The 24093-nt window shown below is 48.6% G+C and overlaps 9 protein-coding genes and 1 pseudogene across 10 annotated transcripts; 4 read left to right on the top strand and 6 right to left on the bottom strand.

Moving 5' to 3' along the window:
• Positions 1–1082: 1082 nt before the first annotated feature.
• Positions 1083–3395, bottom strand: LACBIDRAFT_307957 (uncharacterized protein; the record flags this gene model as incomplete). The annotated part of the gene is made up of 3 exons (XM_001886426.1): positions 1083–2547; positions 2600–3335; positions 3392–3395. The coding sequence occupies 3 exons, from the start codon at positions 3393–3395 to the stop codon at positions 1083–1085; spliced, it is 2205 nt and encodes a 734-aa protein (XP_001886461.1).
• A 1390-nt stretch (positions 3396–4785) lies between these two features.
• MISSP7.7 (ectomycorrhiza-regulated small secreted protein) lies at positions 4786–5394 on the top strand. The gene is made up of 5 exons (XM_001886511.1): positions 4786–4938; positions 4999–5012; positions 5070–5073; positions 5136–5181; positions 5236–5394. Exons 1-5 carry the CDS (start codon positions 4806–4808, stop codon positions 5261–5263), a joined length of 225 nt encoding a protein of 74 aa, XP_001886546.1. The 5' UTR covers positions 4786–4805; the 3' UTR covers positions 5264–5394.
• A 319-nt stretch (positions 5395–5713) lies between these two features.
• Positions 5714–8150, top strand: LACBIDRAFT_399435 (annotated as a pseudogene; the record flags this gene model as incomplete). Its single annotated transcript has 8 exons — positions 5714–6773; positions 6813–6937; positions 6987–7130; positions 7180–7293; positions 7345–7836; positions 7891–7938; positions 7987–8058; positions 8106–8150. Coding segments are annotated over 8 exons (2100 nt in total).
• A 2370-nt stretch (positions 8151–10520) lies between these two features.
• On the bottom strand, positions 10521–12915 carry LACBIDRAFT_332015 (uncharacterized protein; the record flags this gene model as incomplete). The annotated part of the gene is made up of 10 exons (XM_001886425.1): positions 10521–10689; positions 10747–10772; positions 10835–10939; positions 11197–11306; positions 11359–11490; positions 11631–11690; positions 11741–11870; positions 12060–12158; positions 12244–12533; positions 12804–12915. 10 exons carry the CDS (start codon positions 12913–12915, stop codon positions 10521–10523), a joined length of 1233 nt encoding a protein of 410 aa, XP_001886460.1.
• Positions 12916–13856: 941 nt separating this feature from the next.
• LACBIDRAFT_332014 (uncharacterized protein) lies at positions 13857–14314 on the bottom strand (the record flags this gene model as incomplete). Its single annotated transcript, XM_001886424.1, has 3 exons — positions 13857–13864; positions 13886–14111; positions 14228–14314. The coding sequence occupies 3 exons, from the start codon at positions 14312–14314 to the stop codon at positions 13857–13859; spliced, it is 321 nt and encodes a 106-aa protein (XP_001886459.1).
• A 492-nt stretch (positions 14315–14806) lies between these two features.
• LACBIDRAFT_174921 (uncharacterized protein) lies at positions 14807–15441 on the bottom strand. Its single transcript, XM_001886423.1, has 4 exons — positions 15354–15441; positions 15254–15304; positions 15120–15199; positions 14807–15066 (listed from the first exon to the last, which is right to left on the bottom strand). Exons 1-4 carry the CDS (start codon positions 15420–15422, stop codon positions 14880–14882), a joined length of 387 nt encoding a protein of 128 aa, XP_001886458.1. The 5' UTR covers positions 15423–15441; the 3' UTR covers positions 14807–14879.
• A 426-nt stretch (positions 15442–15867) lies between these two features.
• LACBIDRAFT_295356 (uncharacterized protein) lies at positions 15868–17971 on the top strand (the record flags this gene model as incomplete). Its single annotated transcript, XM_001886510.1, has 7 exons — positions 15868–15931; positions 15961–16222; positions 16271–17150; positions 17205–17420; positions 17452–17610; positions 17759–17803; positions 17936–17971. The coding sequence occupies 7 exons, from the start codon at positions 15868–15870 to the stop codon at positions 17969–17971; spliced, it is 1662 nt and encodes a 553-aa protein (XP_001886545.1).
• Positions 17972–19504: 1533 nt separating this feature from the next.
• LACBIDRAFT_307948 (uncharacterized protein) lies at positions 19505–20857 on the bottom strand (the record flags this gene model as incomplete). The annotated part of the gene is made up of 1 exon (XM_001886422.1): positions 19505–20857. One exon carries the CDS (start codon positions 20855–20857, stop codon positions 19505–19507), a length of 1353 nt encoding a protein of 450 aa, XP_001886457.1.
• A 1281-nt stretch (positions 20858–22138) lies between these two features.
• On the bottom strand, positions 22139–22483 carry LACBIDRAFT_307947 (uncharacterized protein; the record flags this gene model as incomplete). Its single annotated transcript, XM_001886421.1, has 3 exons — positions 22139–22183; positions 22267–22288; positions 22344–22483. The coding sequence occupies 3 exons, from the start codon at positions 22481–22483 to the stop codon at positions 22139–22141; spliced, it is 207 nt and encodes a 68-aa protein (XP_001886456.1).
• Positions 22484–23230: 747 nt separating this feature from the next.
• Positions 23231–24092, top strand: LACBIDRAFT_295355 (uncharacterized protein). The gene is made up of 6 exons (XM_001886509.1): positions 23231–23352; positions 23423–23463; positions 23518–23532; positions 23603–23628; positions 23726–23834; positions 23892–24092. The coding sequence occupies exons 5-6, from the start codon at positions 23728–23730 to the stop codon at positions 24028–24030; spliced, it is 246 nt and encodes an 81-aa protein (XP_001886544.1). The 5' UTR covers positions 23231–23352; positions 23423–23463; positions 23518–23532; positions 23603–23628; positions 23726–23727; the 3' UTR covers positions 24031–24092.
• The last annotated feature ends 1 nt before the right edge of the window (position 24093 follows it).

Below are 24093 nucleotides of genomic sequence, written 5' to 3'. Positions count from 1 at the left end.
AGTCGTCCCAGTCGACGGCCCTGAAGTTGTATGATGTCTTCGGCGCTACACGTTCTTGTGGAAGGGTAATGTAAGTCGCTATGGGGAAGTGGTCAGTCGCCGGCGGCCTGAGCAAGGGGTCAACCTCGCATCGAACTACCAGGTCGTAGATGTCCTCTGTGCACCAAAAGTTGTCTGGGTGCGAAAACTTCTTGGTGACCATATGTTCAAGCGTCGGCTGCCCCTTTGGTAGGGCCATCTTCAAATTAAGGTCAGCTAGTAACTCAATTAGCCTTCCCGCCTCCTCCAATGCCACAGGCGTGAAGAGCCTATTGTCTGTTTTGTCATCCCACATGGGGTGGTGCCTATTGAAGTCACCCGCAAGTATTAACTGGTCGTCCGCCCTCGATAGGATATCAGTTCGGTTAGTGCGTAAATATTTGCGTATTAGTCGTAGGGTTCTTGAATGTGTGCAGTCGTTGTATATGTTGAGGATGGTCAGGCGCCCGTAAGGTCCAGTTAGTTGAATAGCTGTGATATCGTTTGTGCCGGGTATGTTGAGAATCTTCCATGAGCTGGTTGCTAAGTCGGAGCTGACCCATGTTACCGCCCTTGTTGTTGGTGCGTCGTCCTTGTATCGGTCCACTGGCACAACCGCTACGTATCCGTTCGGCGTCCTGATATTGCCCATTGCTGTCACGTGCGGCTCTTGAACCATAACGACATCCCAGTCCTTCCTCGATACCCTGTTGTAGAGCTCCAAATGCGCCTTTGATGACTTGTTTAAGTTTATCTGTAAGATCCGTAACCTAGTCGGCGAGTGTTCTGGTTGTTCAGACATGGGCAATGACTTGGGTGGGGGGGCTATCGGGGGGCGTTGAGCCATTACTTGAAGCCAAAGGAGCTATAGAAGATTCTGGGTTAGGGAAAACGGGAGGAGGAGACTTATCCGCTGGGGTCTTCGATTGCTGACGCGCCCGTGGGTCCCTGGTGTACGGTCTTCCACCTGGGGCCGTGGGCTCGAAACCTAGACGAGTCTGCCTGTATCTGTCTTTCTGTGAGCCTGGTTGTACCGCATCAACATGAATCTCAGCCTGTGGTACTCAACGACCGTAGGATGGGTAGGATGCTGCCCATGTCCACGATTCCTTTGCTGGGAAGAAAGGTAAGTCGTTGGCTGGATCCCTGGCATTGAGTTCTTCTATTTTCCGGAGGAAGGTCGGACAGCCGCGGTCCCAGCTTGTGTGAGAGTCTGTCCTGCAAGACCTGCAGTGAACAACGTCTTGCACTGAGCACTTACTCGTCCAATGATCCCCCCCACATGTACCACACACATTCACCTCCTTTGCGATGACGCATTCCAGAGCGATGTGGTCCCAGCCTTGACACTTGAGGCACCTTATGGGCTCCTTCTTGCACTTCACTACTGATACCCTCTTGTGACATATCGACAGACCGTTGACTATCGCCCGGTTGGCCGATTCCGTGTCTGAGAATGTGGCGATTACATGGGCGAAACGTTGGTCTGGTCGTCTACGTGCCGGGGGCTTGATCCACCTTAGTTTCGTCAATGCGCCCTTTGGTATGTTGTTCATCTCTTCGATCTCCCCCCTGTCCTTCTCACTGTTAGCATCCAGGTTCAGCGGCACGTAGTAGGCGATGACGTTGAACGACCTCATCTTGAAAGAGGCCTCCTTTTCGCCTAGCTCCTGCAGGAAGGCCTCTGCGTTGGCCTTGGAGGCCAGCCAGGCCGCGCCGTCGTCTGTGACCATCTCTACCAGTATACCACCGTTTTGTAGCTTCAAAGCCGACCTGATTTTGTGCTGTTGTCCTGTCGCCCTTCCCATTGCCTCCGCGAACTTACCCACCAGAACCGGATTGGCGCAGTTGCTGAGGCTTGATCCCTTGGGTAGGTCGATTAGAGATTGTCGTTGCCTGATGTTCTCCTTTGCAGCTAGACGAGGATTGGCATCCATTGGGGCTCCAGAGGCCGTCCTTGTCAACGCGTCCCTGTATGGGGAGCTGGCCGCGTTCCCCACCTGTTGTGCCGCTTTTTCGACCACCTCTGCTAGTTCCACTGTCTTTTCTTTCAACACCTCCGTCTTCTTCTCCAACTCCTCCATAACCTTCACCCTGAGCCCCTCCGTGAAATCCTTCAAGTCGTTGGTCAATTCGTTGTACTGGGCAACGGCGATATCCCTGATGTCTTCCGCCACTACTTCCAGTTTGACGTCCCTTAGCAGAAAAGCGACCGCGCATACTGCGTTAACTGCAGGGAGGGCAACGCCTGGCATGGCCGCGATCTGGAAGAGTGTTGTGGCGAGTGCACCCAAAGTGAGCAGTGCCCCCGCCGGAACCATGAGCAGCCTTCCTTCAAGGAAAGATCTCCCTTTATCCGAGTCGCCGATTTTGTGCTCGTATTCGTCTGTCTCCACCGACCCGGTCGCTCTCGTCTTTCCGCGTTCCTGTACTTCTGTGTCGGCTGGTCGATTTTGTCGAGTGGTCGTCACTTTACCTTTTTGTGGCGGAGCCGCCTGACTTTTGGGCTTCAGCCCGGTCCCAGACATGCTCTGAGATTGTTATTAGCTGGTTTGGTACTAGTATAAAAGTTTTTGGAAACTGTATATAGGCCAGACTGTGTGTTGCAGTCGACGAGTTGCCCAAAATTTTTCGGGGTCCTAGTCGGGGTGCCACGTGGTTCAGGTCCAAGGAAGGTCGCGAGGACGATATAGTGAAAGATCGGAACCAAAACGCAAGAGCGCTATACGAATCCGATTGTGGTGGCGCGGAGTCAGAGAGGCAATGGAGGTCAAGAAAAGGCTGAGGGGCGCATTTGAAAGGGATGTAGTTGGGGAGGACGGGCTTGGGTATTTGGTCTTGATAAGGGACAAGGACAGGAGGCACTGCCGCACTGGGGAAATCACGGTCAGAATGATGCCTGATTGCATGTAGCAAGTGATTGCAATTATTCAGTAGAGAGTATGGCCTGAAACAAATGCAGTTTTCTTCATAACGGCACCTAGTGATGTGCCAGGCCCGGCCCAAAGCCGTAAGCCAGCCAGGGCCAGCCGTCCCAAAGCCAGGCCTTCTTGGGCCATCATCAAGGCCCAGCAAAGCCCAAAGCTCAAGCTCATGATGCACGAAGCCTTGAGCCGTGGCCTGAGCCATGGCCTCAAGCCAGCTATCATCCACGTCACTCTGAATCTGAATGACATGAGCTAGGGCTCCTGAACCATCCCTAAGTGCAACATATTTGACTGAAGCAGGATGGCTGTTGTGCTTCCCACCAAGCAAGGATTCCACAGCTGAGATAGCTGCATTGAGATCAAAACTAGGCTTGGATGGGGTGATCTTCCCTGCAGAGGGTGGGTTTTACGAGGAAATAACATGAGGGGAATAGACAGAAACATACTCATGATGGCTTGGTGAAGGCAGAACCAAAGGAAACGACCTTGTTTTTGTTCCATGCAGATATCTTGTACAACATTTCAGGATGGTATGCCTCAACCTCGACATTCCCGATCATCCTAACGTGATGAGTAGAGAATTTAGCGGAGATAGGGGAGTGCAGCATTCGACGCGGAGGCGTACTCGTGGTTTTGTTGAAAAATACCATTGTCGTTTGCTGGTAAGGCATGTAGTGTAAATGAAGATGTGAGGCCTATGACCAAGGAGGGGGCTTGAGCACACAGTAAAGAAATACTTGCAACTTCATGCTCGTGAGCATAAGAACTACGTGAACAGCTCAAGAGTGAGCAATTGTTTGTACATGTTTTTTGACTTTAGCCCATGAGCCGTGGCTTGAGCCTGGGCCAGGCCTGAGCCAGCCTGAAGCCTTGCAAAAAGCTCAGGCTTGAGTATGGTCAAGCCTGAGCCGCCCAAAGCCGGGCCATAGCCATGGCTTTCAGGCCAAGCCGGGCCTGCACATCACTAACGGCACCTTTTGCTAGGTTGACCAAGTGCTGGAAATGCAGATGATTTTTCGATCCTAGCACAGAGATTCTCTGATGAGATGTTAAGAGATTGGTGGCGAGCGCTCAGTAATATGGTTTTGTTATATAAATTTAAGAGTACCAGAAATCCATAATGCTTACTTATATCTGCATGATATGAGTGGTGTAATCTTTGAGTTAACTCGGGGCTTCTGGGCAGTAACTAGACTGGTGCGTTCAACTCAGGTTGTATGAGCACATCTTTCCGTGGCATTGTAGTATACAATTGTAAACTTAAAGCAGAGGCCTGTTGGCGTAGCGGCTCTGTTTGTTCGCGACGGCGTGAAGTGCTGCCAGGCCTGAGGCAAATAGCCCGTAATGGTGCGCATCACCTTAAGTGTTCAAGTCAATTCTTTTTTGTACTGGAGAGATTTTGATCTGACAGCCGGTATGTGTTCTATATGCATAACACTTGCCCCCGGAGCCCCCGGAAGGCGGTTTGTTGACCACTTGATCAATGGTTGACATCGGGAATTGAGATAGCTGTCAAATCTTGGTGTCAGTGAGTCGAGAATGTGCTAGAGACGTTACATAATGGAATGGATTCTACGGACTTGTGCTCGGCCTCAAGTTTCTGCCGGAGATTTTGGTCAACTTGGGTATTCCTCCGCGCATGACGGAGCTTTTTGGCTGGCAGAGCATGGCATATGCACAGGATTCAGGTGAGTTTTGAATTCCGTCACCTATTATAGCGGAGCGCTGAACGTCGCCCTCCAGGCACACCGTGCTGTTGCTGCAATGTTGCTGCTCACTTGACTTCGTTTATTTGTTTTGCCTCGTATATATAAACTGTGCACAATCGTTAGCACTCTGTATCTAAGAACCTCAGAGAATATGCAGTTCAAACCATTCGTCGCGGTTATCCTTCTCTTCGTCGCTCAGAGCATCGCCGCTGAGTGCATCGTCGCTCAAAGTCCTGGATCAGGGGAATATCCGAGTCCTAGCATCCCAGACGGGTCTGTTATGTGTATGTCCATTTTTTAGTTGTCTCCTGTCATGTTTTTCAATGTAATCGATGGCGTTACAGGTACATCTAATGCGGTGAGTTTTATTCGTTCGCCGATCCGAAGTAAGACTGACCGAATTGGATCTTCTTAGGAATGTGAGTTTTCGTTGCCTTGCCATGATTGACGGATTTAAATTAACAATGACTTGAACCTCAAGGCCCTCCAGGACAGCACTGTTGCGGAATTTCGCCTGACGTACAGTAGTAAGTCTTTGATCGTAATTATTCGCCGTACAATTCGGTCTCAAACAAGTACAGTTGCCTTCCTATAGGCACCATTTGTTGAAGCGACCAAAGGGTGACGGGTTTTCGGTCCCAATTTAGTGATCCTCTGTCGAATCATCAGAAATTAGTAGCTAGCCACACGATTTTGTGAAACAATTTTTAGTGTAGACGAATATCCATAATGCTTACCTCTATCGGGAACCCAGGAGGATAACCATAAACTTTGAACAGTCGCGACTAACGGCTTGAAGTTAGCTCGAGGTTTTGTAGAAGTGACTGTACTGGCGCATACTCGTACGAGTCAAAATTTCAGTGGATATACGGTAGGCATCTGTGATCTTAGAACGGGGGGTTCTGGAGCAAACACGGAAAAAAATCGTCCGAATCGCCGTCACATGACTCACGCGCCTTGTTGAATTTCAAACATTCTCTTCATCGTTTCCTCATCGTCGTCGTCGCTGTCGCCGCCCTTCTTGCCGCCGTCTGCCACAGTAGAGGACAAGAACACAAAATGTCGAGATTGCCTCGTCTCAGAAGCTCATCGCCAGACAGGACCGAATCCGGACCCTCGCTGGCGACAAGAGTGACCCTCAAACGCAAAGCCACCATCGACGAGGAACAAGAAAGCGATGACCAGCCTCGAAAACTGCCAGCTATTGGGGCTAGTCGCCCTAACCGAACCCTTCAGCCATCTCGCACTGCAATGAACCTCGCAGCAAGTACCGGAAAAGCGCCATCACCAAATCTTCCAAAGCCACTGACGAAACCACGCGCTCCAGCACTTACAAGATCAACAACCACTAGGGGTACGAGTGCACCGCCTGTTGGGGCCGCAGGCAGAGTGGCGGCAAAGCCCACATCAGCAAGGGCCACTACGGGGAGGACTGTCTCGGGGCCTCTTGCAGGAGGGCGATCATCCGACGACAAACGGTTCAATGAGCTCCAATCCCAACTAACATCAATCGAAAAGGCACGAGCGGCCGATGCTGCCCGGCTAGCAGCCGATATGGAAGCAGAGCGCGATAAAGTCGCGGAACTGCAATCCAACCATCTAGCCTTGTCTCGGGAGCTCGCCACTGCCAAGTCACAGGAAATCAACCAACGACGAGAGCTCGTGCACGCATCGGATGAGATTGAGAACCTTAAGAAGAAGCATGCGCGGGAGGTCATGGATCTGGAGATGGATGTGAAGAAGCGGGACAGGGAGATCAGAGAAGTCTCGGAGGACTTGAGGATGTGTCGGAGCGATTTGGAGAGGGAGAGGGAGACGGTGTCAACCCTCAAATCGACCATCTCTCACCAGTCTACGTCGCAGCTGACGTTGACGACGCAGAACCAGGCGATGCAGGCCCAGGCAACGGCGCTGCAATCACAGATTGATGTTTACGCCAGGACGGTCTCGGAGCTGACGCTCAAACTTGAATCTGCACAGAAGGAGGTCGATGACCTGAAAAAAGAGGCTATGGAGAGCGAGACTGTGCGAAGGAAACTCCATAACATGGTTCAGGAGCTCAAGGGCAACATTCGCGTCTTCTGTCGCGTTCGCCCTGTGCTGCCTTCAGATTTCCCCTGTGGTTCTCCGTCTTCGTCGTCTGGTGGGGTTGCTGCAGAGGACCTTCAAGCCAACATGGTATTCCCTGACCGCAGGGATCACAAGGAGATTGTGCTCTCCTCTTGTAGTGAAAGCGCTACTGGCCAGCAGAGAAACGAGGTGTATAACTTTGGCTTTGATCGGGTGAATATGTTTCTCTTCACATATCTATAGCCCTGCTCATTCCACTCAGGTATTCGAGCCGGAGTCAACGCAGGCTGAAGTATTCGAAGAAGTCTCCATGTTGGCGCAGAGTTGCACGGATGGCTACAACGTCTGCATCTTTGCATATGGGCAAACTGGCTCTGGCAAATCGTTCACCATGGAGGGAGGTCCGGTACGTCATCTCTGCTTCCATTCTCACTTGAAGCCTAACTTTTTCACAGTCGGAGGCATCAGCTGGCATGATTCCTCGAGCAGTGGAACAAGTCTTCCGCGTCGCGGAAGAGATGAAGAGTAAAGGCTGGGAGTACAAAATGGAAGGACAATTCCTCGAAATCGTGTGTTGTTTCCCATCACCGATCTTCGGTGTCTAACCTTGGAATCGATAGTACAACGAAACCATCAACGACCTCCTCGGCACCTCCGAGTTCGACAAGAAGAAACACGAAATCAAACACGACCCCAAGACTGGCAGCACCCGTGTAACTGACGTCAACGTCATCCCATTGCATTCCGCCTCCCAAGTCCGTTCCCTACTCTCCCTTGCCCAATCCCGACGGAGCGTAGCCGCCACGCTCATGAACGAACGTTCCTCCCGCTCCCACTCTGTCTTCACATTGCGGATTAGCGGTGTGAACGTCGGGATGGGCGGGACGGGGGGCACTGGTGAGAAATGTGAAGGGAGTTTGAACCTTGTCGATCTGGCTGGGTCGGAGAGGCTCAATGTCAGCTTTGCGAGCGGGGCTCCTGTGGAGAAGGAGAGGGTGAAGGAGACGCAGAGTATCAACAAGAGCTTGAGTGCCTTGGGCGACGTGATTGCGGCGCTTGGGGAGAAAGGTGAGGGGGCGAATGGCAAACATATACCTTATCGGAATTCGAAGGTCTGCTTGAGGTGGTTGCGTCTTTGTTGCTTCGTCGTTGATCAGTGTTCACAGCTCACTTACTTGCTTCAAAACTCGCTCAGTGGGAACTCCAAGACCTTGGTGAGTGGCGTCGTCTATGACTCCGACCCAATCTAACTTTTGCTCTAGATGGTGTTGAATCTTTCGCCTCTGGCCGCTCATATGAATGAATCCTTGACCTCGCTGAGGTTTGCTACCAAAGTATGTTGGCTCTTACTGCCTTCTTCGTCCTCATTAACTGTCTCCAGGTCAACAACACCACCATCGGAACAGCAAAGAAGCGTACTTCGTGAGCATAGGGCATGGTCGGCGCATCATTGTGGACACTTTTCTTCTTTTCTTGTTGTCGGTGTTCTGATTCGTGCGTCCATGGCTATCGCGTTTGACAAGGGGATGGCAACTCCCACCTTTTTTCACCATGTTTTTCTGTACAATGCCTGTTATTTATTATCTGAACGCTGCAGACGCATACCACCTGAAGAGTCGCCGAGCGCTCGGAAAAATTCTGCGTGCCATTCGGAACAGGTGTTCGTTACTGATCTTCCATGTCTTTCGTTGTTTTGAACGCTGACACGGACCCTTGGGGTTAACGCGGCTGGAGATTTTTACTGTGCCCCTTGATCCTAACCCCTACAGGATACAGGTTCATCGACTACCATTCCGCAAGTGATGGGATTATGGTAAGCGATCTATCTCAAAATTGAAAATGACAGCAGTGTTTGACGTTTCTGTTACCTTAGTTCCTGAAATGCGAATGGTTCCTCCGGTGATCTATGTCATCATTCCTGTTCTGCCCCAATCTTCTTTCGAACCACAAACATGGACCAACGAGCTATTCACTGTCTCAGCATGTACCGCACGAAACCATATCAGGTTTCCCGACCGTCCCAACCACCCCGACTCACCCTCTCCGAACAAACCGTTCCCGGAACATCGGGGAAGCACCTCAATAATCAAGTGTCACAAAGATTATCACTTCTAGATGAAAGATCAGGAGCAATGAATCTAGTCATTTACAGCCGTCATCAATCGGGCCGCAGCAATGATACCCAAGGCCTACTTTGGGAGTGGGTTTAGCAGGTTTTGTGTGAGCGCTGAATCGCGGATGCATTGATTGGAATACTCACAATGCTGTTACATGATTACACCAAGCAGGATTGATGTAAAAATGTGATAGCACACTCACAGTGTCGGGATGCTACGCGGTGAGCCATGACCGTCTCTGAAAATGTAAAATCAGGCCTGACGAGCGACGTTCTGGTGGGTTTTGGCGTAGCGATGGTATGGAAAGCAAATGGAAAACGAAGATTACGAACATGCCCAAACACGAAAGGGAAACTTTCATTGCGGGCGGTTGCTGTATGGACACTGGACTTAGATGACGTCCCCATTGGATATTTCTTTTCCCCCTGCGCGAACTTACGAAAGTAAAGCCCTTCATTCGATTGTCGAACAACACGATGTGTATGATGCTAAGGTACGAATTCCATTAGGTTGCCTCACCTTACTTGTCTTAATCTCGCTCCAGGAAAGTCAACATCAGATCATAATCACATAGTCCTTGTACCAAACACGAATCCTAGGTAACAGCTTTGACAGTCCGGCTCACAACTATCTATTGTTTACTCTCTTCACAGGGGGCAAACGCCAGTGGCGCCTTTGAAACAACTTTGGTGGAAATTTTTCAGCAAGTCGCCACTTCAAAATTCAAAATTGTATTCACGTTCCGTAGGACTCTCCGGTCGCTGGGTCAAGAATCAGTGGGCCGCAGCAACGATCGCCAGCTGGGCCTAAAAATTATTGCTTAACAGGCGTTGAAATTGAGGGTAAGGTGACTTACAGGGCTTTATTGGCACATCACAGGAGCGGTTCATCGTCAAGCTATAGTTCTAAAATGATCAGAAAGACTTGCCTGGTAGCCGTTACCTGAACATGGAAAACATGGGTGAGTCTCAATCAAATATCGAGGAATGGTGCACCCACAGCGCAGAGCAACAGCATTTCCCGCGAGAAGCAGGGACACGGCAAGGGATAAAAGAGCTTGAGGCAATTTCATTGTTGGGTGGTAACTGGGGGTGTGTTTGAATGTGAGTTCATCAGCTTCGAATCGGCCTTTATATATCTGAAAATATCGGATTTTCTCCGAATAAGATATTGTTTCAAGTGACCCTTTGTGGTTCGACGTTTATCATTACGTTCTAAGATTATTCTTTGACGCCACTTCGCTCACTGGTCTTTCCTATTGTAGACCCGGGCTCCCCACTGAGAAACAAACAGTGCCCCGACTGATTAGAATCGTACATTATCCACACGGGGGCTTCGACGCGGACGGTGGAACGTCGGTGCGGCTTCAACTGAACATGATTACATGAGGGTATCGAAGTACTTGAACGATCTTTTACAGCATCGGAAATCAGAATCTGCTAGGTCCATGCCCGCGGGGAAAGTACCGGCGTGAAAACATTTTTAGAACGCCTTCGAAAGCGGGATACAGTCTTCATTTTTGTTTATTTTTAGGTTCACCCTGCTGCGAGGATGATCCGATTGACTCAAAAGACTCATGGGGTATAAGTCACTTTGATTGACGACCAAATAATATATCACATCCAAGTCCCCCAACGCAAGCAGTCCTAAGCAGTCCTGAACCCTCCGTCCACTGCCAGTCAACCCTGACTTCGCAAGCGGAACGACAGAGGGACAATCGGATTTTCATCATCCTTGTAGTCATGTAGCTGCGTCTCCACAGCTGTCTTGTTATAATCTCCTAGCGCAACCTCTCGGATGTTGAGCACAACGCGACTAGTAAGCCCAGCGTAAAACGCGCTGCAAAGGCTGCACACCAAAACGTTGTTCACATTGCTTCGAAGAAAATCAGTAGGAAGCACTTACGGGACGAAGCTGACATGGAGATCAAGCTATGAGTGAGGACGTAGCGTTAACGCTGTCAATTGATAGATTGAGATGAGAGAAAACGCACAGGTACAGAGGGAGCAGTAAAGAATATTACGTTTGCGACCGAGGCGACTTTTTTTTTACGGACAATGAGCGAATGGGATGCGGCAGAACAAGAACAGGTACAGACCTAATAAATACATGTAAAACAAGATTCCTGTACGCTCGTTAGTCTTCAATTTCGGAAAGAAACACGCAAACAGTAAGCACCATCTCGGTGGATGACGACTGACAGCTGGTTCACGCCGCCCTTTCTATCTATTAAGCAAGGTGATGAGAGGTTGACCTCAATGTCAGAATGGGTACTGACATGTTTGTATGGCGCTTATGATCATAAGAACAAGTACAACTGTGCAATTGTGTGAAAATGAGCGATGGGAAATATACCTGGAACATACGAGACTCCATAGCCACCAGCGTGCCGTAATCGTTTGTCAAACTGTTGGCAGCAGCAAGCACAAAGCAGCCTCTGAATCCTGGATACGGGGGATCTGCCACTATAGAAGTCGGTCGTCAAGCGCACACAAGCCATAGAGGGGGATAACACACAAACTAGACTTCTGACAAATGTGACATTTCCTGCCGTCGCGAGGCCGATATAGAGACAGGATAGAGCCACAAAGACACAGCCCACCCTCTTATCTCGGCGCCAGATCGCCCATGTCCGAATCATGAGAACAACTTCAAGTAAATCCTCTAATCAGAAATAACGACGGCAATGCATCAACAGAATCTTTACGTTCTGAGGTGATTATTGATACGGTCGTGGTCCCTTTTACAAGTTAGCATGAGTGCTGATTCAACTGTTAGAATTCACTCACACGTAGCGGCGGGAAAAATCCAATGACAGGTCGCCTTCGTCATCCCAGGAACCAGCTGGACTGGCGGGCCTCTCAGCGATTAGTCAGGACGGAAGAAAAACATGACCTACGATGCAGGAGGAAGGCTACAACTGCAAAAGGGACATACCGCACTATGAGATACATAAACTTGGTGTATTTCCAGGGCGAGTACCAAATCAATGCGATCTCGCGGCTCAAGTTCAATAAATAATCGTATACCTGAGTCGGTCTCAGTCAAGCATTCAATAGAGGGTAACGGAAAAGCACAAACCACTAACGCCGCCGCCGAGACTTTATTCAAGGTTTGTGGGTGACATGAAAAACTGTGTAGCAGACGAGCGCACCGAACATGTACTGTCCGAGGGCAATTAATGAACAGGCTATGCGCTGGTAACGCCTGGTACTCACATCTGCAAATTGCCTCTGGTGACGTAGGTAGACGACAAACTCCTCTAAAGCAGCTTCAGCCTCAGGATCCATGCTGGAGAGGGGAGCAGAGCCAGTTGCCTGCTGTGCCGTGTGTTGATCTATATATGTTCCGCTCGCAGGCAACCCCTAACTCCTAGTTGAAGAAAATTTGACATGCACTGACATCATGGGACCGATTAAACACGATACCAAGGACCAAGATATTAAGAGGGGAGATCGTGATCAACAATTGGCTTAAGAAGATATGATTCCAGAGAAATTCTGGTATTGAGGACAGTGGCAGATGATGGTTACCACCAAGCCACTTTCGGCATTCCCCGTGGCACAAATCAAAATCGCCCAAATATCTGGGAATGCTATCCTGCACATCGGTCTGAAGGTCGCGATAGTGGCCTTTGTATTGTCGCTGTGCCGTGCCAGCTTGATTAGCATGGGGCACCTTATTTGCGAAGGCTGGCATCTTTCTCAAGTTCGACGACTTGAAGCACTGGCATCGGAAAAGGCAAAATCCTCGGGAACGTTAGGCTACGAAAATGTGGATCTCGACTCCTGTTCGCTATTGAGAGCCTAGAGGCATCACCAAAGGCAATCTACCTCTGTTTACTTCCTTCGAGATCAGCGTAGGTCAGCGTTGAGAACAGAGACATTGATAAAGTACGTAGCTTAAACTAGCTTACAGCCGTTTTCATAACGATAGGCCTAATCTCGACCAGATACACGTACAGGCGGAATCTAAAATTGGACGTGTAAGTTGTCGGATGATGACTCTATTTAGTATATCTGTAGATCTATCGTGCTCGTCATCCCTGAAATATATGCTGATTTTTGTGGACATGATTAGAATTCGAGGTCCGACTGTATCTGCAATTTTGAACTTTTGGCCTATCGTTATGAAAACGGCTGTAAAGTAGCCAGGGACAGGGGGAAAGGTAATCAGTTTTTGGACTTGGCAAATGCCGGCTCGCGATTTCTGTTAAAAGCCGGCGAGCCGCTGTCTTCGGGAACTTTTATATTAGTTACCTACCATATGTTTTCTCCGGATCCGCCATTTGAGACCGACGCCTCACCTTCGCCTTGTAATTGAATAATCTGTGTTACCACGTATATTTACAAGGTATCCAACGGTCAGGGACCAGGAGGTATGGTGATTCGGAATTCTGATCGCGAGTTGGGTACCTCTTGGCTTCTACTAAGTTCTAGGCCGCCAAGCGACCTTGTGGAATATAATCTTGAACAAAGTGCGACTCCGGATTATATCGAAAACTGTTTACCAGAGAGAGACCAGGTGAATCCACGTAGAATTTTGCATTTTACTTTGATGCTTTTCGGAAAGAAAACGCAAGGGTCAAAGTTCGTCAATTGTCGTGGTTTATAATTCTTGATTTAATCTCATCAACCAGTCAAAGGCAGAAACAGGACAAGCAGCCAACTGGGAGAACAACTTGATTGCTCATAGAACGGGCGCCCACGTGCGATTGTCCAACCACTGTCACTATTCAAAATTATGAGAAGCGCATATTCAGATGGAAGGCATTGACGTTGGACATCAAGGATATCACGTCCTTAAATTCCTGATAATGGACCGATCCCGGGTTATTGTTGTCAAATTGAGCGAGCCAACAAACAATTTACAATATATTGGGAACTAACGAATTATTCACTTGAATGTCCGGAAATGTGCATATTTCAGTATCGCTCAGGACATCCTCGCCATCGCTGGGAAGGAGTCAGACCACAGGGTTCTAGTAGCGTAACGGATAACCACTGACATTCCGCTCATTGACCTGTACATATTTCAGGCTCACAAAGGACAGATCTTGCCGTCGGGAAAGCAGCTGCAAAGGAGTTAGACCAGATGGTTTTGGTTCCGTAGCGTATAATCACTGACGTTCCGCCCAAAGTTACGCTGATGGGTCCGCAACACCTGAAGCCAGTCGGACCTGGATCGGATAGGAAGGATGATGAGTACCAGAGGGCCGTTGATATTACGTTGGGGACTACCCACAGGTAAGAGGCTGTAGGAAGACGACACTCCGTCATGATAGAATAATTAGACAACACGTAACATACATTGGAGATGCTGTCGCCTGAGCAATCGACCCAATTCGCTCAGCATGGTGAGTGATTCCGTGTCAAGAAAAACTTACAATGGATAACGGCCTGGGGATTGGAGCGGCAAACGCCTGTTTGAACAAGGCGATTGGCAGTACGAGGGAGTATGCGTAGAACTTCATTTCTTTCTCTTCGAGTCGGTGCACTTCTGATGTTTCTTAAGCCCAAGTTCTTCGTATTTTGTATGCATTGTGGAAGTCTATAAGATTAGGACCAGGGATTTGAGAATCGACCGATGACTGCGATTAGGTACACTTTTGCACCCGGTCAGAGAGTCACGACATAGAGGCTGTCCGACTATTGAATTGATGAGTGAGAAGATGACAAAGATCAGGAAACGGGGAAATGAACGTACCTGGCCGCAGTTCTCAGAGGAAAGTGCCCTGAGGGAAGTGCCCCTTCAGGCCGAGGAAACATAAGTAGGAGACGAAAATGAAGATGCAGAACGTGCGAGATCCCAAAATAGATGGACTAAATGGGCACCTCGGAAATCGAGCATGATCCGTTTATGTAGGTCGAGCGAGACCAACACCAAGAGGAGCATAGAATTCTCAAGGATGTTACAAGAGGTATGTGGATTTTTTTCTTGTTTGAGAAAACCTTAGAATCGAAATGGTGTCATAACGGAATATATTAGATTCGTGAATGATATATGGGTACAATACCGGCCAGCATGGGGACCTCACATCACATAGCATCAACCATTTCCACCGCCACTTCAACAACCGCAGTCGCTCGCCTGACCTCCCGACCTAACCCTGCTGCCCGCTCTGACTCCTCAATTGTGTAAGCTGGCTCTTTCAGCTGTTTGAGCCGCCGCTTGTGAACTTTACTCCGCCAATGTGAATGCAGAGCAGTATCTGTTTCATAATACCTAAAAAAGGACCATGTCAGCATCGCAGATCGTGAGTGCCGCACTGAACGTACTTTGCACATTCCACGCAGTAGTGTTGCGCCAAGCCTGGCTTATCAAAGTCAATCGGCTGAGCTTCCAGCGCCGCCCGATTCTGGAATCAAAGCGACCATTAATGTGCGCAAGCCCAAGACAGGGAAAGCCTTACTTTCGGATCCAAATCTATAAGCTGGATCTGGTCCAAATCTTTCGTTCTCACCTAATTTGAAGGAATAAGTTGCAAAATGACAAAGATTTGTATTACTTACTCGTGTCCTTGATGCCCTATGTACATCTCTTCGCGCGTTGTGGACTCGAGAACGGCGGAGGCGGCCCATGTGGAAATTTTCGGTGGTGAGAAGCAGATGGCAATATTGTTTGCACCTGCTTCATTTGTTTGTGGAACGGGATATTGTCAAACACCACTATGTGGACCGATTGTTAGCTCGACGGTATGGGGCAGTTGTGGGCAGACAAAAAAAGATTGGCAATTGAACAAGCGATCTAGAATAAGACTCTGGTTCAACATCGCCTGCGGCTCGACGGGATTACTTAGACACAGGCCCATATGCCTCGAGCCACCGTCTTTTTCAAGCGGAGTTACATAAAACCAGCTGATTGGAGTTGGTGCACGCCATCACCATCGATGCGTCAAATCCCGGGCTCAACTTGACGAGGACCAACTCGCAGTGCACAGCAACTCGGTACCTTGAATTATTCCAGACTTATGAGCGGGTTGTTGTCGCTACCCACGGAGCTTCTCCAAGAAATAGGTGCTGAGGTATGTTGACTTTCAGTTCTACGAAAAACAAACCTCCTGCCGCCATTCTCACTCAAATTTCTTTGGGTAGGCGTCTGACAGGAATCTCCGTTTAGTATGCAAACGAATCAACTTCGCTTTGGAACCACAAATTTTGTCGGAGATCACTCTATGCTCGCCGATGGACCTTGCGTCTCGAGTCGAGAGTCTGGTTACAACGGAACCAAAGCCAACGTCTGCCTCGAAATATGCAACCAAGCTTAGTATAGGTCCCCTATGTACCTCATCAGATCAGAACGAAGTTACGGAGGAAGAAGCCAAGATTAAGTCGTTCCTGGTGCCCGCTATTAGTTCTCTCGTTGGGGTTCGTCAAATACTGTGAGTCAAGTCCCAGGATTCAAAGAGTACACTAACTCCTTCCACTAGATGGTATGTGGGTCAATACGACGCAGAGTGGGCAACTCTTCTAGTTCTAGATGCCCTTGCATCACTCCCGGTTCTGGAGGATCTTCATTTGAATGTTTGGTCGCCTCCAGATTCTCCTGTGCCATTCCAGCGGCTGTCGAACCTCAAAAATTTTACCCTTACCTCCGACTTCAGTAATCACGTCGCAGTTATTAGTACCGTCGCAGGACTTATTGGACGGAATCAGCCAGAGTTGACGAGTCTCACGATTGTGGATGATGGCTACCACGCCGATGGCGCGCCAACCCTCCAAGACTTTCTCGCAGAGACATCCAGTTCAGTTTGCTTGAGAATCACACATCTCAAGTTGAGCGGCATAATTGCGAAATTTGACGCTAGCGCACTACGCCATTTGAGATCGTTAATCTCGCTCACCATTGTGGACATCTTTTCGCCCTATGATGAAACTACGGAATATCGGGGTGCCGACTTTTTGGCACAAAAAATTTGGTCAACTTTGCAATCAGAGAAAATTTATTTACAAGAACTTGTCACAGACGACGCCCAGCCTGCCTTGGTCGAATACTTAACATCATTTTCTGGTCTTCGGCATCTCAGGCTTATTTCGACATCATCGCATTTCACACCTCCATGGGTGTCCAATCAACTTGCGATCCGCTATTACGAACAAGGTCTCGAGAATCATATCTCTTTTCTGGAGTCTCTTGAAGTTCGTTCAACTTATGAAGGAAAGTGGTGTTTTGGAAACCATTGTTCCAACTTGATCAAGAAAGGCACACGCCTCACTCTTCTCGAATTATCCATAAACTCAAGGGACATTCCGGGTGGAGAAGAAGAGATCCGCCATTACGCGGAGTCCCCTACCAGACAAAATGCAATCGTACGTCTTTCTACTGAAACCTAGTCGTATTACGCTTTTATACCTAAAATTCAGTGGTCGCTTTTGGACATATGTGCAACTCTACCTGTTTTGAGAAGTCTAACGATACGAAGCGCATATCCCGAATACACTCGAGGAGATAGGTTTGGGAGCGAGGCTACTATGCATCGTGCGAGGATGAGGGTATGGATCGCGCAGAATTTGGAAAGTTATGGGCCCATCACCCCCAATCACGTGTTCGATGTTTCTGCGCTTGGGACAAAATACGCGGTGCGACGGGACGATTTGGGTGCCAACCTAGGGTACCGAGCCATTGCACCAATTGAAGAAGAAATTGAGTCATAATGCGAGTCTGTTGACGGGAAGGGAGGAGAATTTGGTAAAGAAGCTTTGTGTCTCGAGGAGATTTTGCGATAGTGATGTCCTGAGTGTATCAAGAATTGAGGCAGGTGCATTCATGGTTTGTAAATACAACCGTAGAGTATGACCTTTAGAGTGCAACAGGAGCGGACTTGGAGCGGACACCTAAGAAGCAAATGCCACATGTTTGCCTTTGCTTTACCTACACGGATTTTGCCAAATGATGGTAAACTGCTCACTTGCCACAGACGTCACAAACCCTGTCCGACGAAACTCATACGGCCTGGTACAGAGTGAGCGTTTCAAATTTATGACTGGATTACTGTCACTACGCGCGGAGTCTCTGCAAAATAGGAACCGAGCTGAGGTAGTTTGCAAGGCAGGTCCCATCTAGTAGAATCTAGATGCATCTGAAAACTTGTCAGACGAATATCAAGATCTTCCAGAATGTGGAAAGTTAAGGGCCGAGCTCAAGGTCTGAATCTACAAACCGAATGACGAACGGTGGGCCGTAGGTGACCTCGATTGGTTCAAGTTGGTTCATCCGAGTCCATAGTACATCCAGCTTCTCGCCATATAAAGCCCACTTGAAAAAAGAACGTTTCGACCCCAAAAGAGATAATAACGCGTCAAGGAGAATAAAATTTGACTACCGATTCGAAATCTCCAAGGTTCTTGAAACTCTACAGCTGATTAACACTGTGCATTTGACCATCTTCAGACAGAGAAACACGAGCAACTCGCCAGGTTTTCTAGGTGGTACGGGGTAAATGTTCATCCTCTTTGTTCGCTTCTCGCTTCGGTAGACAGGGGCAATGCGTTCCCCGCCGCAAAACCTTCCTTGCGGTACTAGCTCGTCTGGAAGATGTACTGGCGTTATATACGTCATATAGGAAGCTCGAAAAGTCCTGCCATATAGTTCCCGCCAACTCTACCTTGGGTACGTCCTCACCAGTAACATCTTTTGAAGACCACTGATGCTTATTCGGGAAAGAAGAAAAGAAATAAATTTCGGCGGTGGTATGAAATTATACAACGGTTGAGCCACAAGCGCAGTGTCGGTGAAGTACGTTTCACGCATATCAACGTGGGCTCCTCTGACGTCAACCACTTTATGTTGCAGGCTCCAACGGGCAGCTTCCGATCTCCCCTTCGACACAGCTTACAAGTGCCTTAGTGCACACGAACAATTTTTCAAATTGTGTCGCACTCACATTCCAGGTTGGCCGGCTATGAACGGACCACAGCAGCGGTAACCATATGGGCCTAGTAAGTAAAATGTCAATTTTGCGCAAGCCAAGAGATTGTATAACTTCTCACATGGCTTTATGGTTTGAAGTGTAATCAGCGAGTCAGCTACACCCCAGTATTGAAACAAGAGCTACACCTACATGAGTGGCATCACCTACCAACAATGCGCAGTCAGTCAAATTGCTGGAGACTTGTTAAAATGCCAGTGTAACCCACAAGTGAGTTCCGATGAGACGGAGAGAGGACTTCCAAGAGCCTGAGCGGCGAGAAGGACAGTGGTGATGAGCAATGCAAAAGACTTCATTGTAGAATTTGGGATGAGCAGACCTCATCTTTCTTCAAGCTCTTATACCATGTTGGCGAGGCTGTGCGAATTACCTTGGAATTCGAACTGTCCGTGGGTGAGTAAACGGTGAGCACCCCAATGGTGGTATTGTGGTAGAGATCGCACACAAATTTAGGATACCAGTGGCGAATCAAAGGAAATGATTGTCATCATTGTTGCGAGGGCCGGCCCGCTAATTATACATTGGATGAGTTTTGTTGGCGTAGATTCTTACGATTTATCGTGACATGGAGAGTTGAAGCGACAGAATGCTGCCGCTAGGGCTGTGTTTATTTTTTGACGAGAACTTGAATTGACTGCACAAATGGTCGAAACACAATTTCAAACTCGGGTAAGGTCCATTTAAAAGAAGAGAAACACAATTTGAGATGCAGTCCATGTAAAACAAGAGAAGAAATCACTGGCACGTGTCGCCACCTGGCCCACCGAAGAAGAAGAAAGTACCCCAATCGCCTCCCTGAGCTGACTCTGTGATATTGATATCCCAGCAACTGCGGCTGCCTATAACGGCCTTTGTCAAGTCTGACCAAACCGTGGGACTAGCGCTACCATTCACATCGGGCGGGCTGTAAAAGATCGCGTTCTGGTAAGCAGCCTGTTCAAAACCTTTGTCCGGGAACATTCCGCTGCCCATCTGCGGCCAGGCCACTGCCGTAGTGAACCTCAAAACTTCGCCGCCATACTCGATGAGTTGCGCACTCTTCGTAAGCTGTCCTCCATTGTAAATTGATCCGGGGTAATACCCAACTGCGTCATATGCGCCCGCGCCCCTAAGATACAACCACCAATTGCCCTGATAAAAATACCACTGCAGGTCGACGCCTTTCTGTACACCACCCGTAACGCTGTACTGGCCGAAAGTCCCTCCGAGTTGCCAGTTGTTGTTGATCTGCACGAAGCCCTTGCACTCCAGGTTGTAACAACCCGTAGAGTAATCGTCGGGTGTATAGAAGATGAAGAGCACCGCCTGTGCACTGAATTTCTGCGGGTAGACAATCCACCCCCCTTCGACCGTTTGAGTGCTAGCGCCGGACCCGCCTACGTACCACTGCTGGGAGATGCTGAAATCTCCGACAGGACTCCACAGGTTCAACCACGAGTGACCACCGTAATTGGTGACTGGTTGATAACTATAGGCGTAAAGGTGAGGCTCCTGTGCTGAGGGGCCGCGGCTCTCAAGTTCCTCCACCCCTCGGGCACTCAGAGCTTGCCCAGCTCCGTTTGTGGACTTGGCGAAGAAAGCGGTGAGCGTGGGGTAGGTGGTTATCCGCTCGAGTGTCAGGCGAGCGAATGGAATGGTTCCGTCGGGACAAGATATATCGTTCCCGAACGGATCTTTCAGGTTCTGCGTCAGAGGGGATACGGCTGGGGTTCCTGACCCCTTGGGTCCTCCTGATGAGGAGACGGGAGGTGGACTCGGCGGAGCCTCTGGCGCGGTTGCGAGCAGACGATCTGCAAGGGACGGCTGCCTATTGATGTCAATGCAGTCGGCATAGCGGCCGTCATGCAAGAAAGAATGAGCGACATTCCCAACGCCGCTGTACATGTCGAGGATGTGGGCCTTTATCTGGGCGAATGATTGCTCATCGTCCACGGCGCTGTCCTTCCACTGCGGGAAGCTTGCTGCCTTGACTGTGGCCAAGAATTGGTCGAATGTAACCTGGTACGGAGCAGACGCGACCTGAGGAATCGCTTGGAGGGCGAGGGAGAAAAGCCCGAGCAAGGAGATTGGACTGTTGGCTAACATCATTGGTGGGTGAGCGAACTAGTAGATTTCGCATACCTTTCGCCCCTTTACATACCCCTCTAATGCCAAGAACTACCGCGGTGTTTGAGTTTGAGTCTTCGAACCACGATATTTGAGTACCACCTGATAATCGAGCAACTAATTTTCGAAAGGGTAGGGCACCGTCTTTTACGTCCCCCGAAGCCCTCGAAGGCCTAATCTTTGTAATGGGCCTTCAAAGCTTGAAACTTCAATGCCTGACTCGCTTACCCGTGGGCCTTCACCCGCACCTAGAGCACCATCTTTACGTCCCCCGAAGCCCTCGAAGGCCTATTCTTTGACAGGGTGTAATGGGCCTCCAAAGCTTCAAGGCCTGACTCGCTAACCCGTAAGTATGTATTCAATGATCGAGATCTTTCCACCTGTCATGCAATGCCACTCACCGCGATAGTCAGTTCCACCGTCAGCGAAGTCGCGTCCACATGCTACCGTTGCGGTTGGCGATCACGAGGGGGTCTATCTTTCGTCTCTTCGAACTACTTTAGCATGCTGAAGTCCTACTTTGAGATGCCTTGCCTGATGTTTCACAAATATTCATGGGAGTTTGTGGTCTGCATCGAATAAATTGAAATTGAAATTCTGGCAAGACGACGCACACGTGGGGTTACAGTGTTACACCAAGGGTTACACTCACAGTCACAGTGCTTGATAAACAACTACATCAACAAACCAAATGAAGTCGCGCGAACACAATCATTGCATAACTGGCACGCTACTCTCTCAATTTCTTAAACCATCCATCTTGCCATCTATTTCTACGGAACTCCGAACACCGAAAATAATGGGTGGCCACACGCAATAGTGACAGTGCAGGAAGCCGCGCCTCGTCACATTGAATTAGGATTGCGTGTTGCCCTGAAGAGTTGTTGTGGTCCTTTCCTTTTGGATTGTATCTTCGTTGTGATGCAGGTGAAATATTTCGTCCTTACCTTTGCAATGGCTCAACTTAGAAGAGCGTCTTAAATTAGGAAGCTTGGGGCAAGTGACATGCATTTGAAAAATTACAAAATTTTTATAGTACAATACACGTAACTCAGGCCGAGAAATTTCCAGGATTTGAATGTAAGCTTCGCGATTGGTGATAAATGAAAGGCTTACTCGGTTAGCAGCCAGCCACTCCTTTGGTGGGGACCCAGACTTGGCGACGTCGTCGTTGGGCTCAAGACGAAGTTGTCGATGTTTAGTGCGTTACAAATCCAGCTCTTTCCGCATGAAGGCCGATGTTGCTTTGAAAATTTTGAGATCTCAGCCGGTCCTCTGTCCCAGAAATGCCTCGGACCAGCTGACGAACTATGAGAACCCAAGAACCTGGAATAGGACAAGGACAAAAAATGTGATTTACATGTGAGTTTGGGGATCAATGAGGTGCATGCCATGGCCTTTGATATTGAGCCCCTGGAAATATGATCAGTGATAATCTCATTTGAACAGAAACACTAAGACATCTTACCGAAGGTATTTGACATTGTGATGTTCGCCTGTTTCGTGGGTTCTTGTCACTTGACACTTTGCGGCAGGAGACTGTCTTACAGCGACGGCAGCAATATCTTCCAACAGGCTGTGGGAACCTGTCTCAATCAATCCTACCATGACAGACTTTCTTTTGACACCTTCCAAAGACTTATATCTACAACATTTTGGAGCTGGAGGTCCCTGGATTTTTTCTGTGGATGCAATGTCGTGTTGAAGTTCATACACACCTCCAATTTTGCTTCATGCAAACCTCCAATTCTGTTGAAAGAAAAAATAGATTTTTTTTGCTACTTCAAAGAAATTTACAAATAGAGGAAAATTTACTGAACTCAATGCTCCAGGAATCATGAGAATCGGCGAAGAACTGAGTGAGCTGTCAGTGACGGAAGATTGATGTATTATTTGGACAGCCATGGAAAAAAAAAACAGCCCACACCTTAAGTTCCTCAAACAGCAGTAATGAGACTCATTTTAAGAATAGCAACATCAATTTCTTTACTTTTGTATGCCCCCTTTGAGCAATAGGCAAATACAGTGTCAGGATAAAAAATTGTCCCCTAGGTCTGTTCATCCAAAATCTCAATAGCTCATTATTTTAGATTTTTAAATAGGAGGCCTTTTTTTTTTAGCCCTGCTCTCACTAAGGCTGCGACGCCATAAGTACGTAGTCTCTCGTAGACAGACTTCGATATTATGTGAAGTTGTTCCTTGGTTCACGATAATATGAAATAAGTACGCCTGAATGTGTACTCAAAAATTCCGAATATCCTGAATATCAGTGCACAGCCCATTCGGCTCCGAATAGTAGTTGTCCCACGTTCACCAATCTTCACCAAAGCCATATTTCCACAGTCAAACACAGCACTGAGCAAAAAGAGAGATTCCAGACATGCCAAGGGCACAACTTGAAGCACCTTCAAGAATGTCGACCGAGGGAAAACAGCGAAAGAAACGCACCGTCAAGGCCGAGCCAGAGTGGAAGGTTGGTAAGTACACGATCGATGCCATATTGACGCCTCTCCTTCCATATCCCGAGTAACTGACAAGATGGGCTAGAGGAGATTACGGGTGCACGTATCAGGACGAAGGGCACATGGGTTTGCGTCTACTTTCGCGGTCCTCAGGACGTTTGCTAACATCCTGCTTTCCAGCATTATCAAGTGAAGGTCTGTCCAACTTGAACCTCTCAACATACAGCTAACAAAGAGGACTCTCGACATAATTCTTAACTCAAAGTGGCATAACTACCACGGACCGAAAACGTAGGTACCCTACATGACGCTGTGGGCCGCTAAACATTCTCCTCAAGGTGGGAACCCGAAGCAAACTTCCTTCCAACAAATTATAACCCAGCCTCAGCCATGCACCTCGTTCAAAAGTTTTGGAACCAAGTCGGCTTTGACAACGTACCGAATTCGATGCTATATAAGAGGGGTCGATGTTTTGAATTAGGAAAGCCGGGTCAAAAGTCAGCTTTTATTTGTCACCCTGCATTGACAATAATGCTGACAAGGTAACTCAATAGGGGCACCAAGAGAAGGGAGAAAACGGGGGCAACAAGGAAATCCACTGCAACTACGAGCAAGAAATTTGCCGTAAACCAGGAAGAGAGCGACGGAGTCAGGAGGTCATTGAGAATTGCCATCTTAAGCCAGAGTTGCTGAATGAAAATAAGAGAATTGTATGATATATCACCTCGTCATTAAAACCAACCTCTCCCCGTCTCT

The sequence above is a fragment of the Laccaria bicolor genome, genomic scaffold (genome assembly GCF_000143565.1).
Source record: "Laccaria bicolor S238N-H82 LACBIscaffold_38 genomic scaffold, whole genome shotgun sequence".
Classification (NCBI taxonomy): Eukaryota; Fungi; Basidiomycota; class Agaricomycetes; order Agaricales; family Hydnangiaceae; genus Laccaria; species Laccaria bicolor.
The sequence above is the reverse complement of the archived record's forward strand: the minus strand, read 5'-3'. Positions and strand labels throughout refer to the sequence as shown.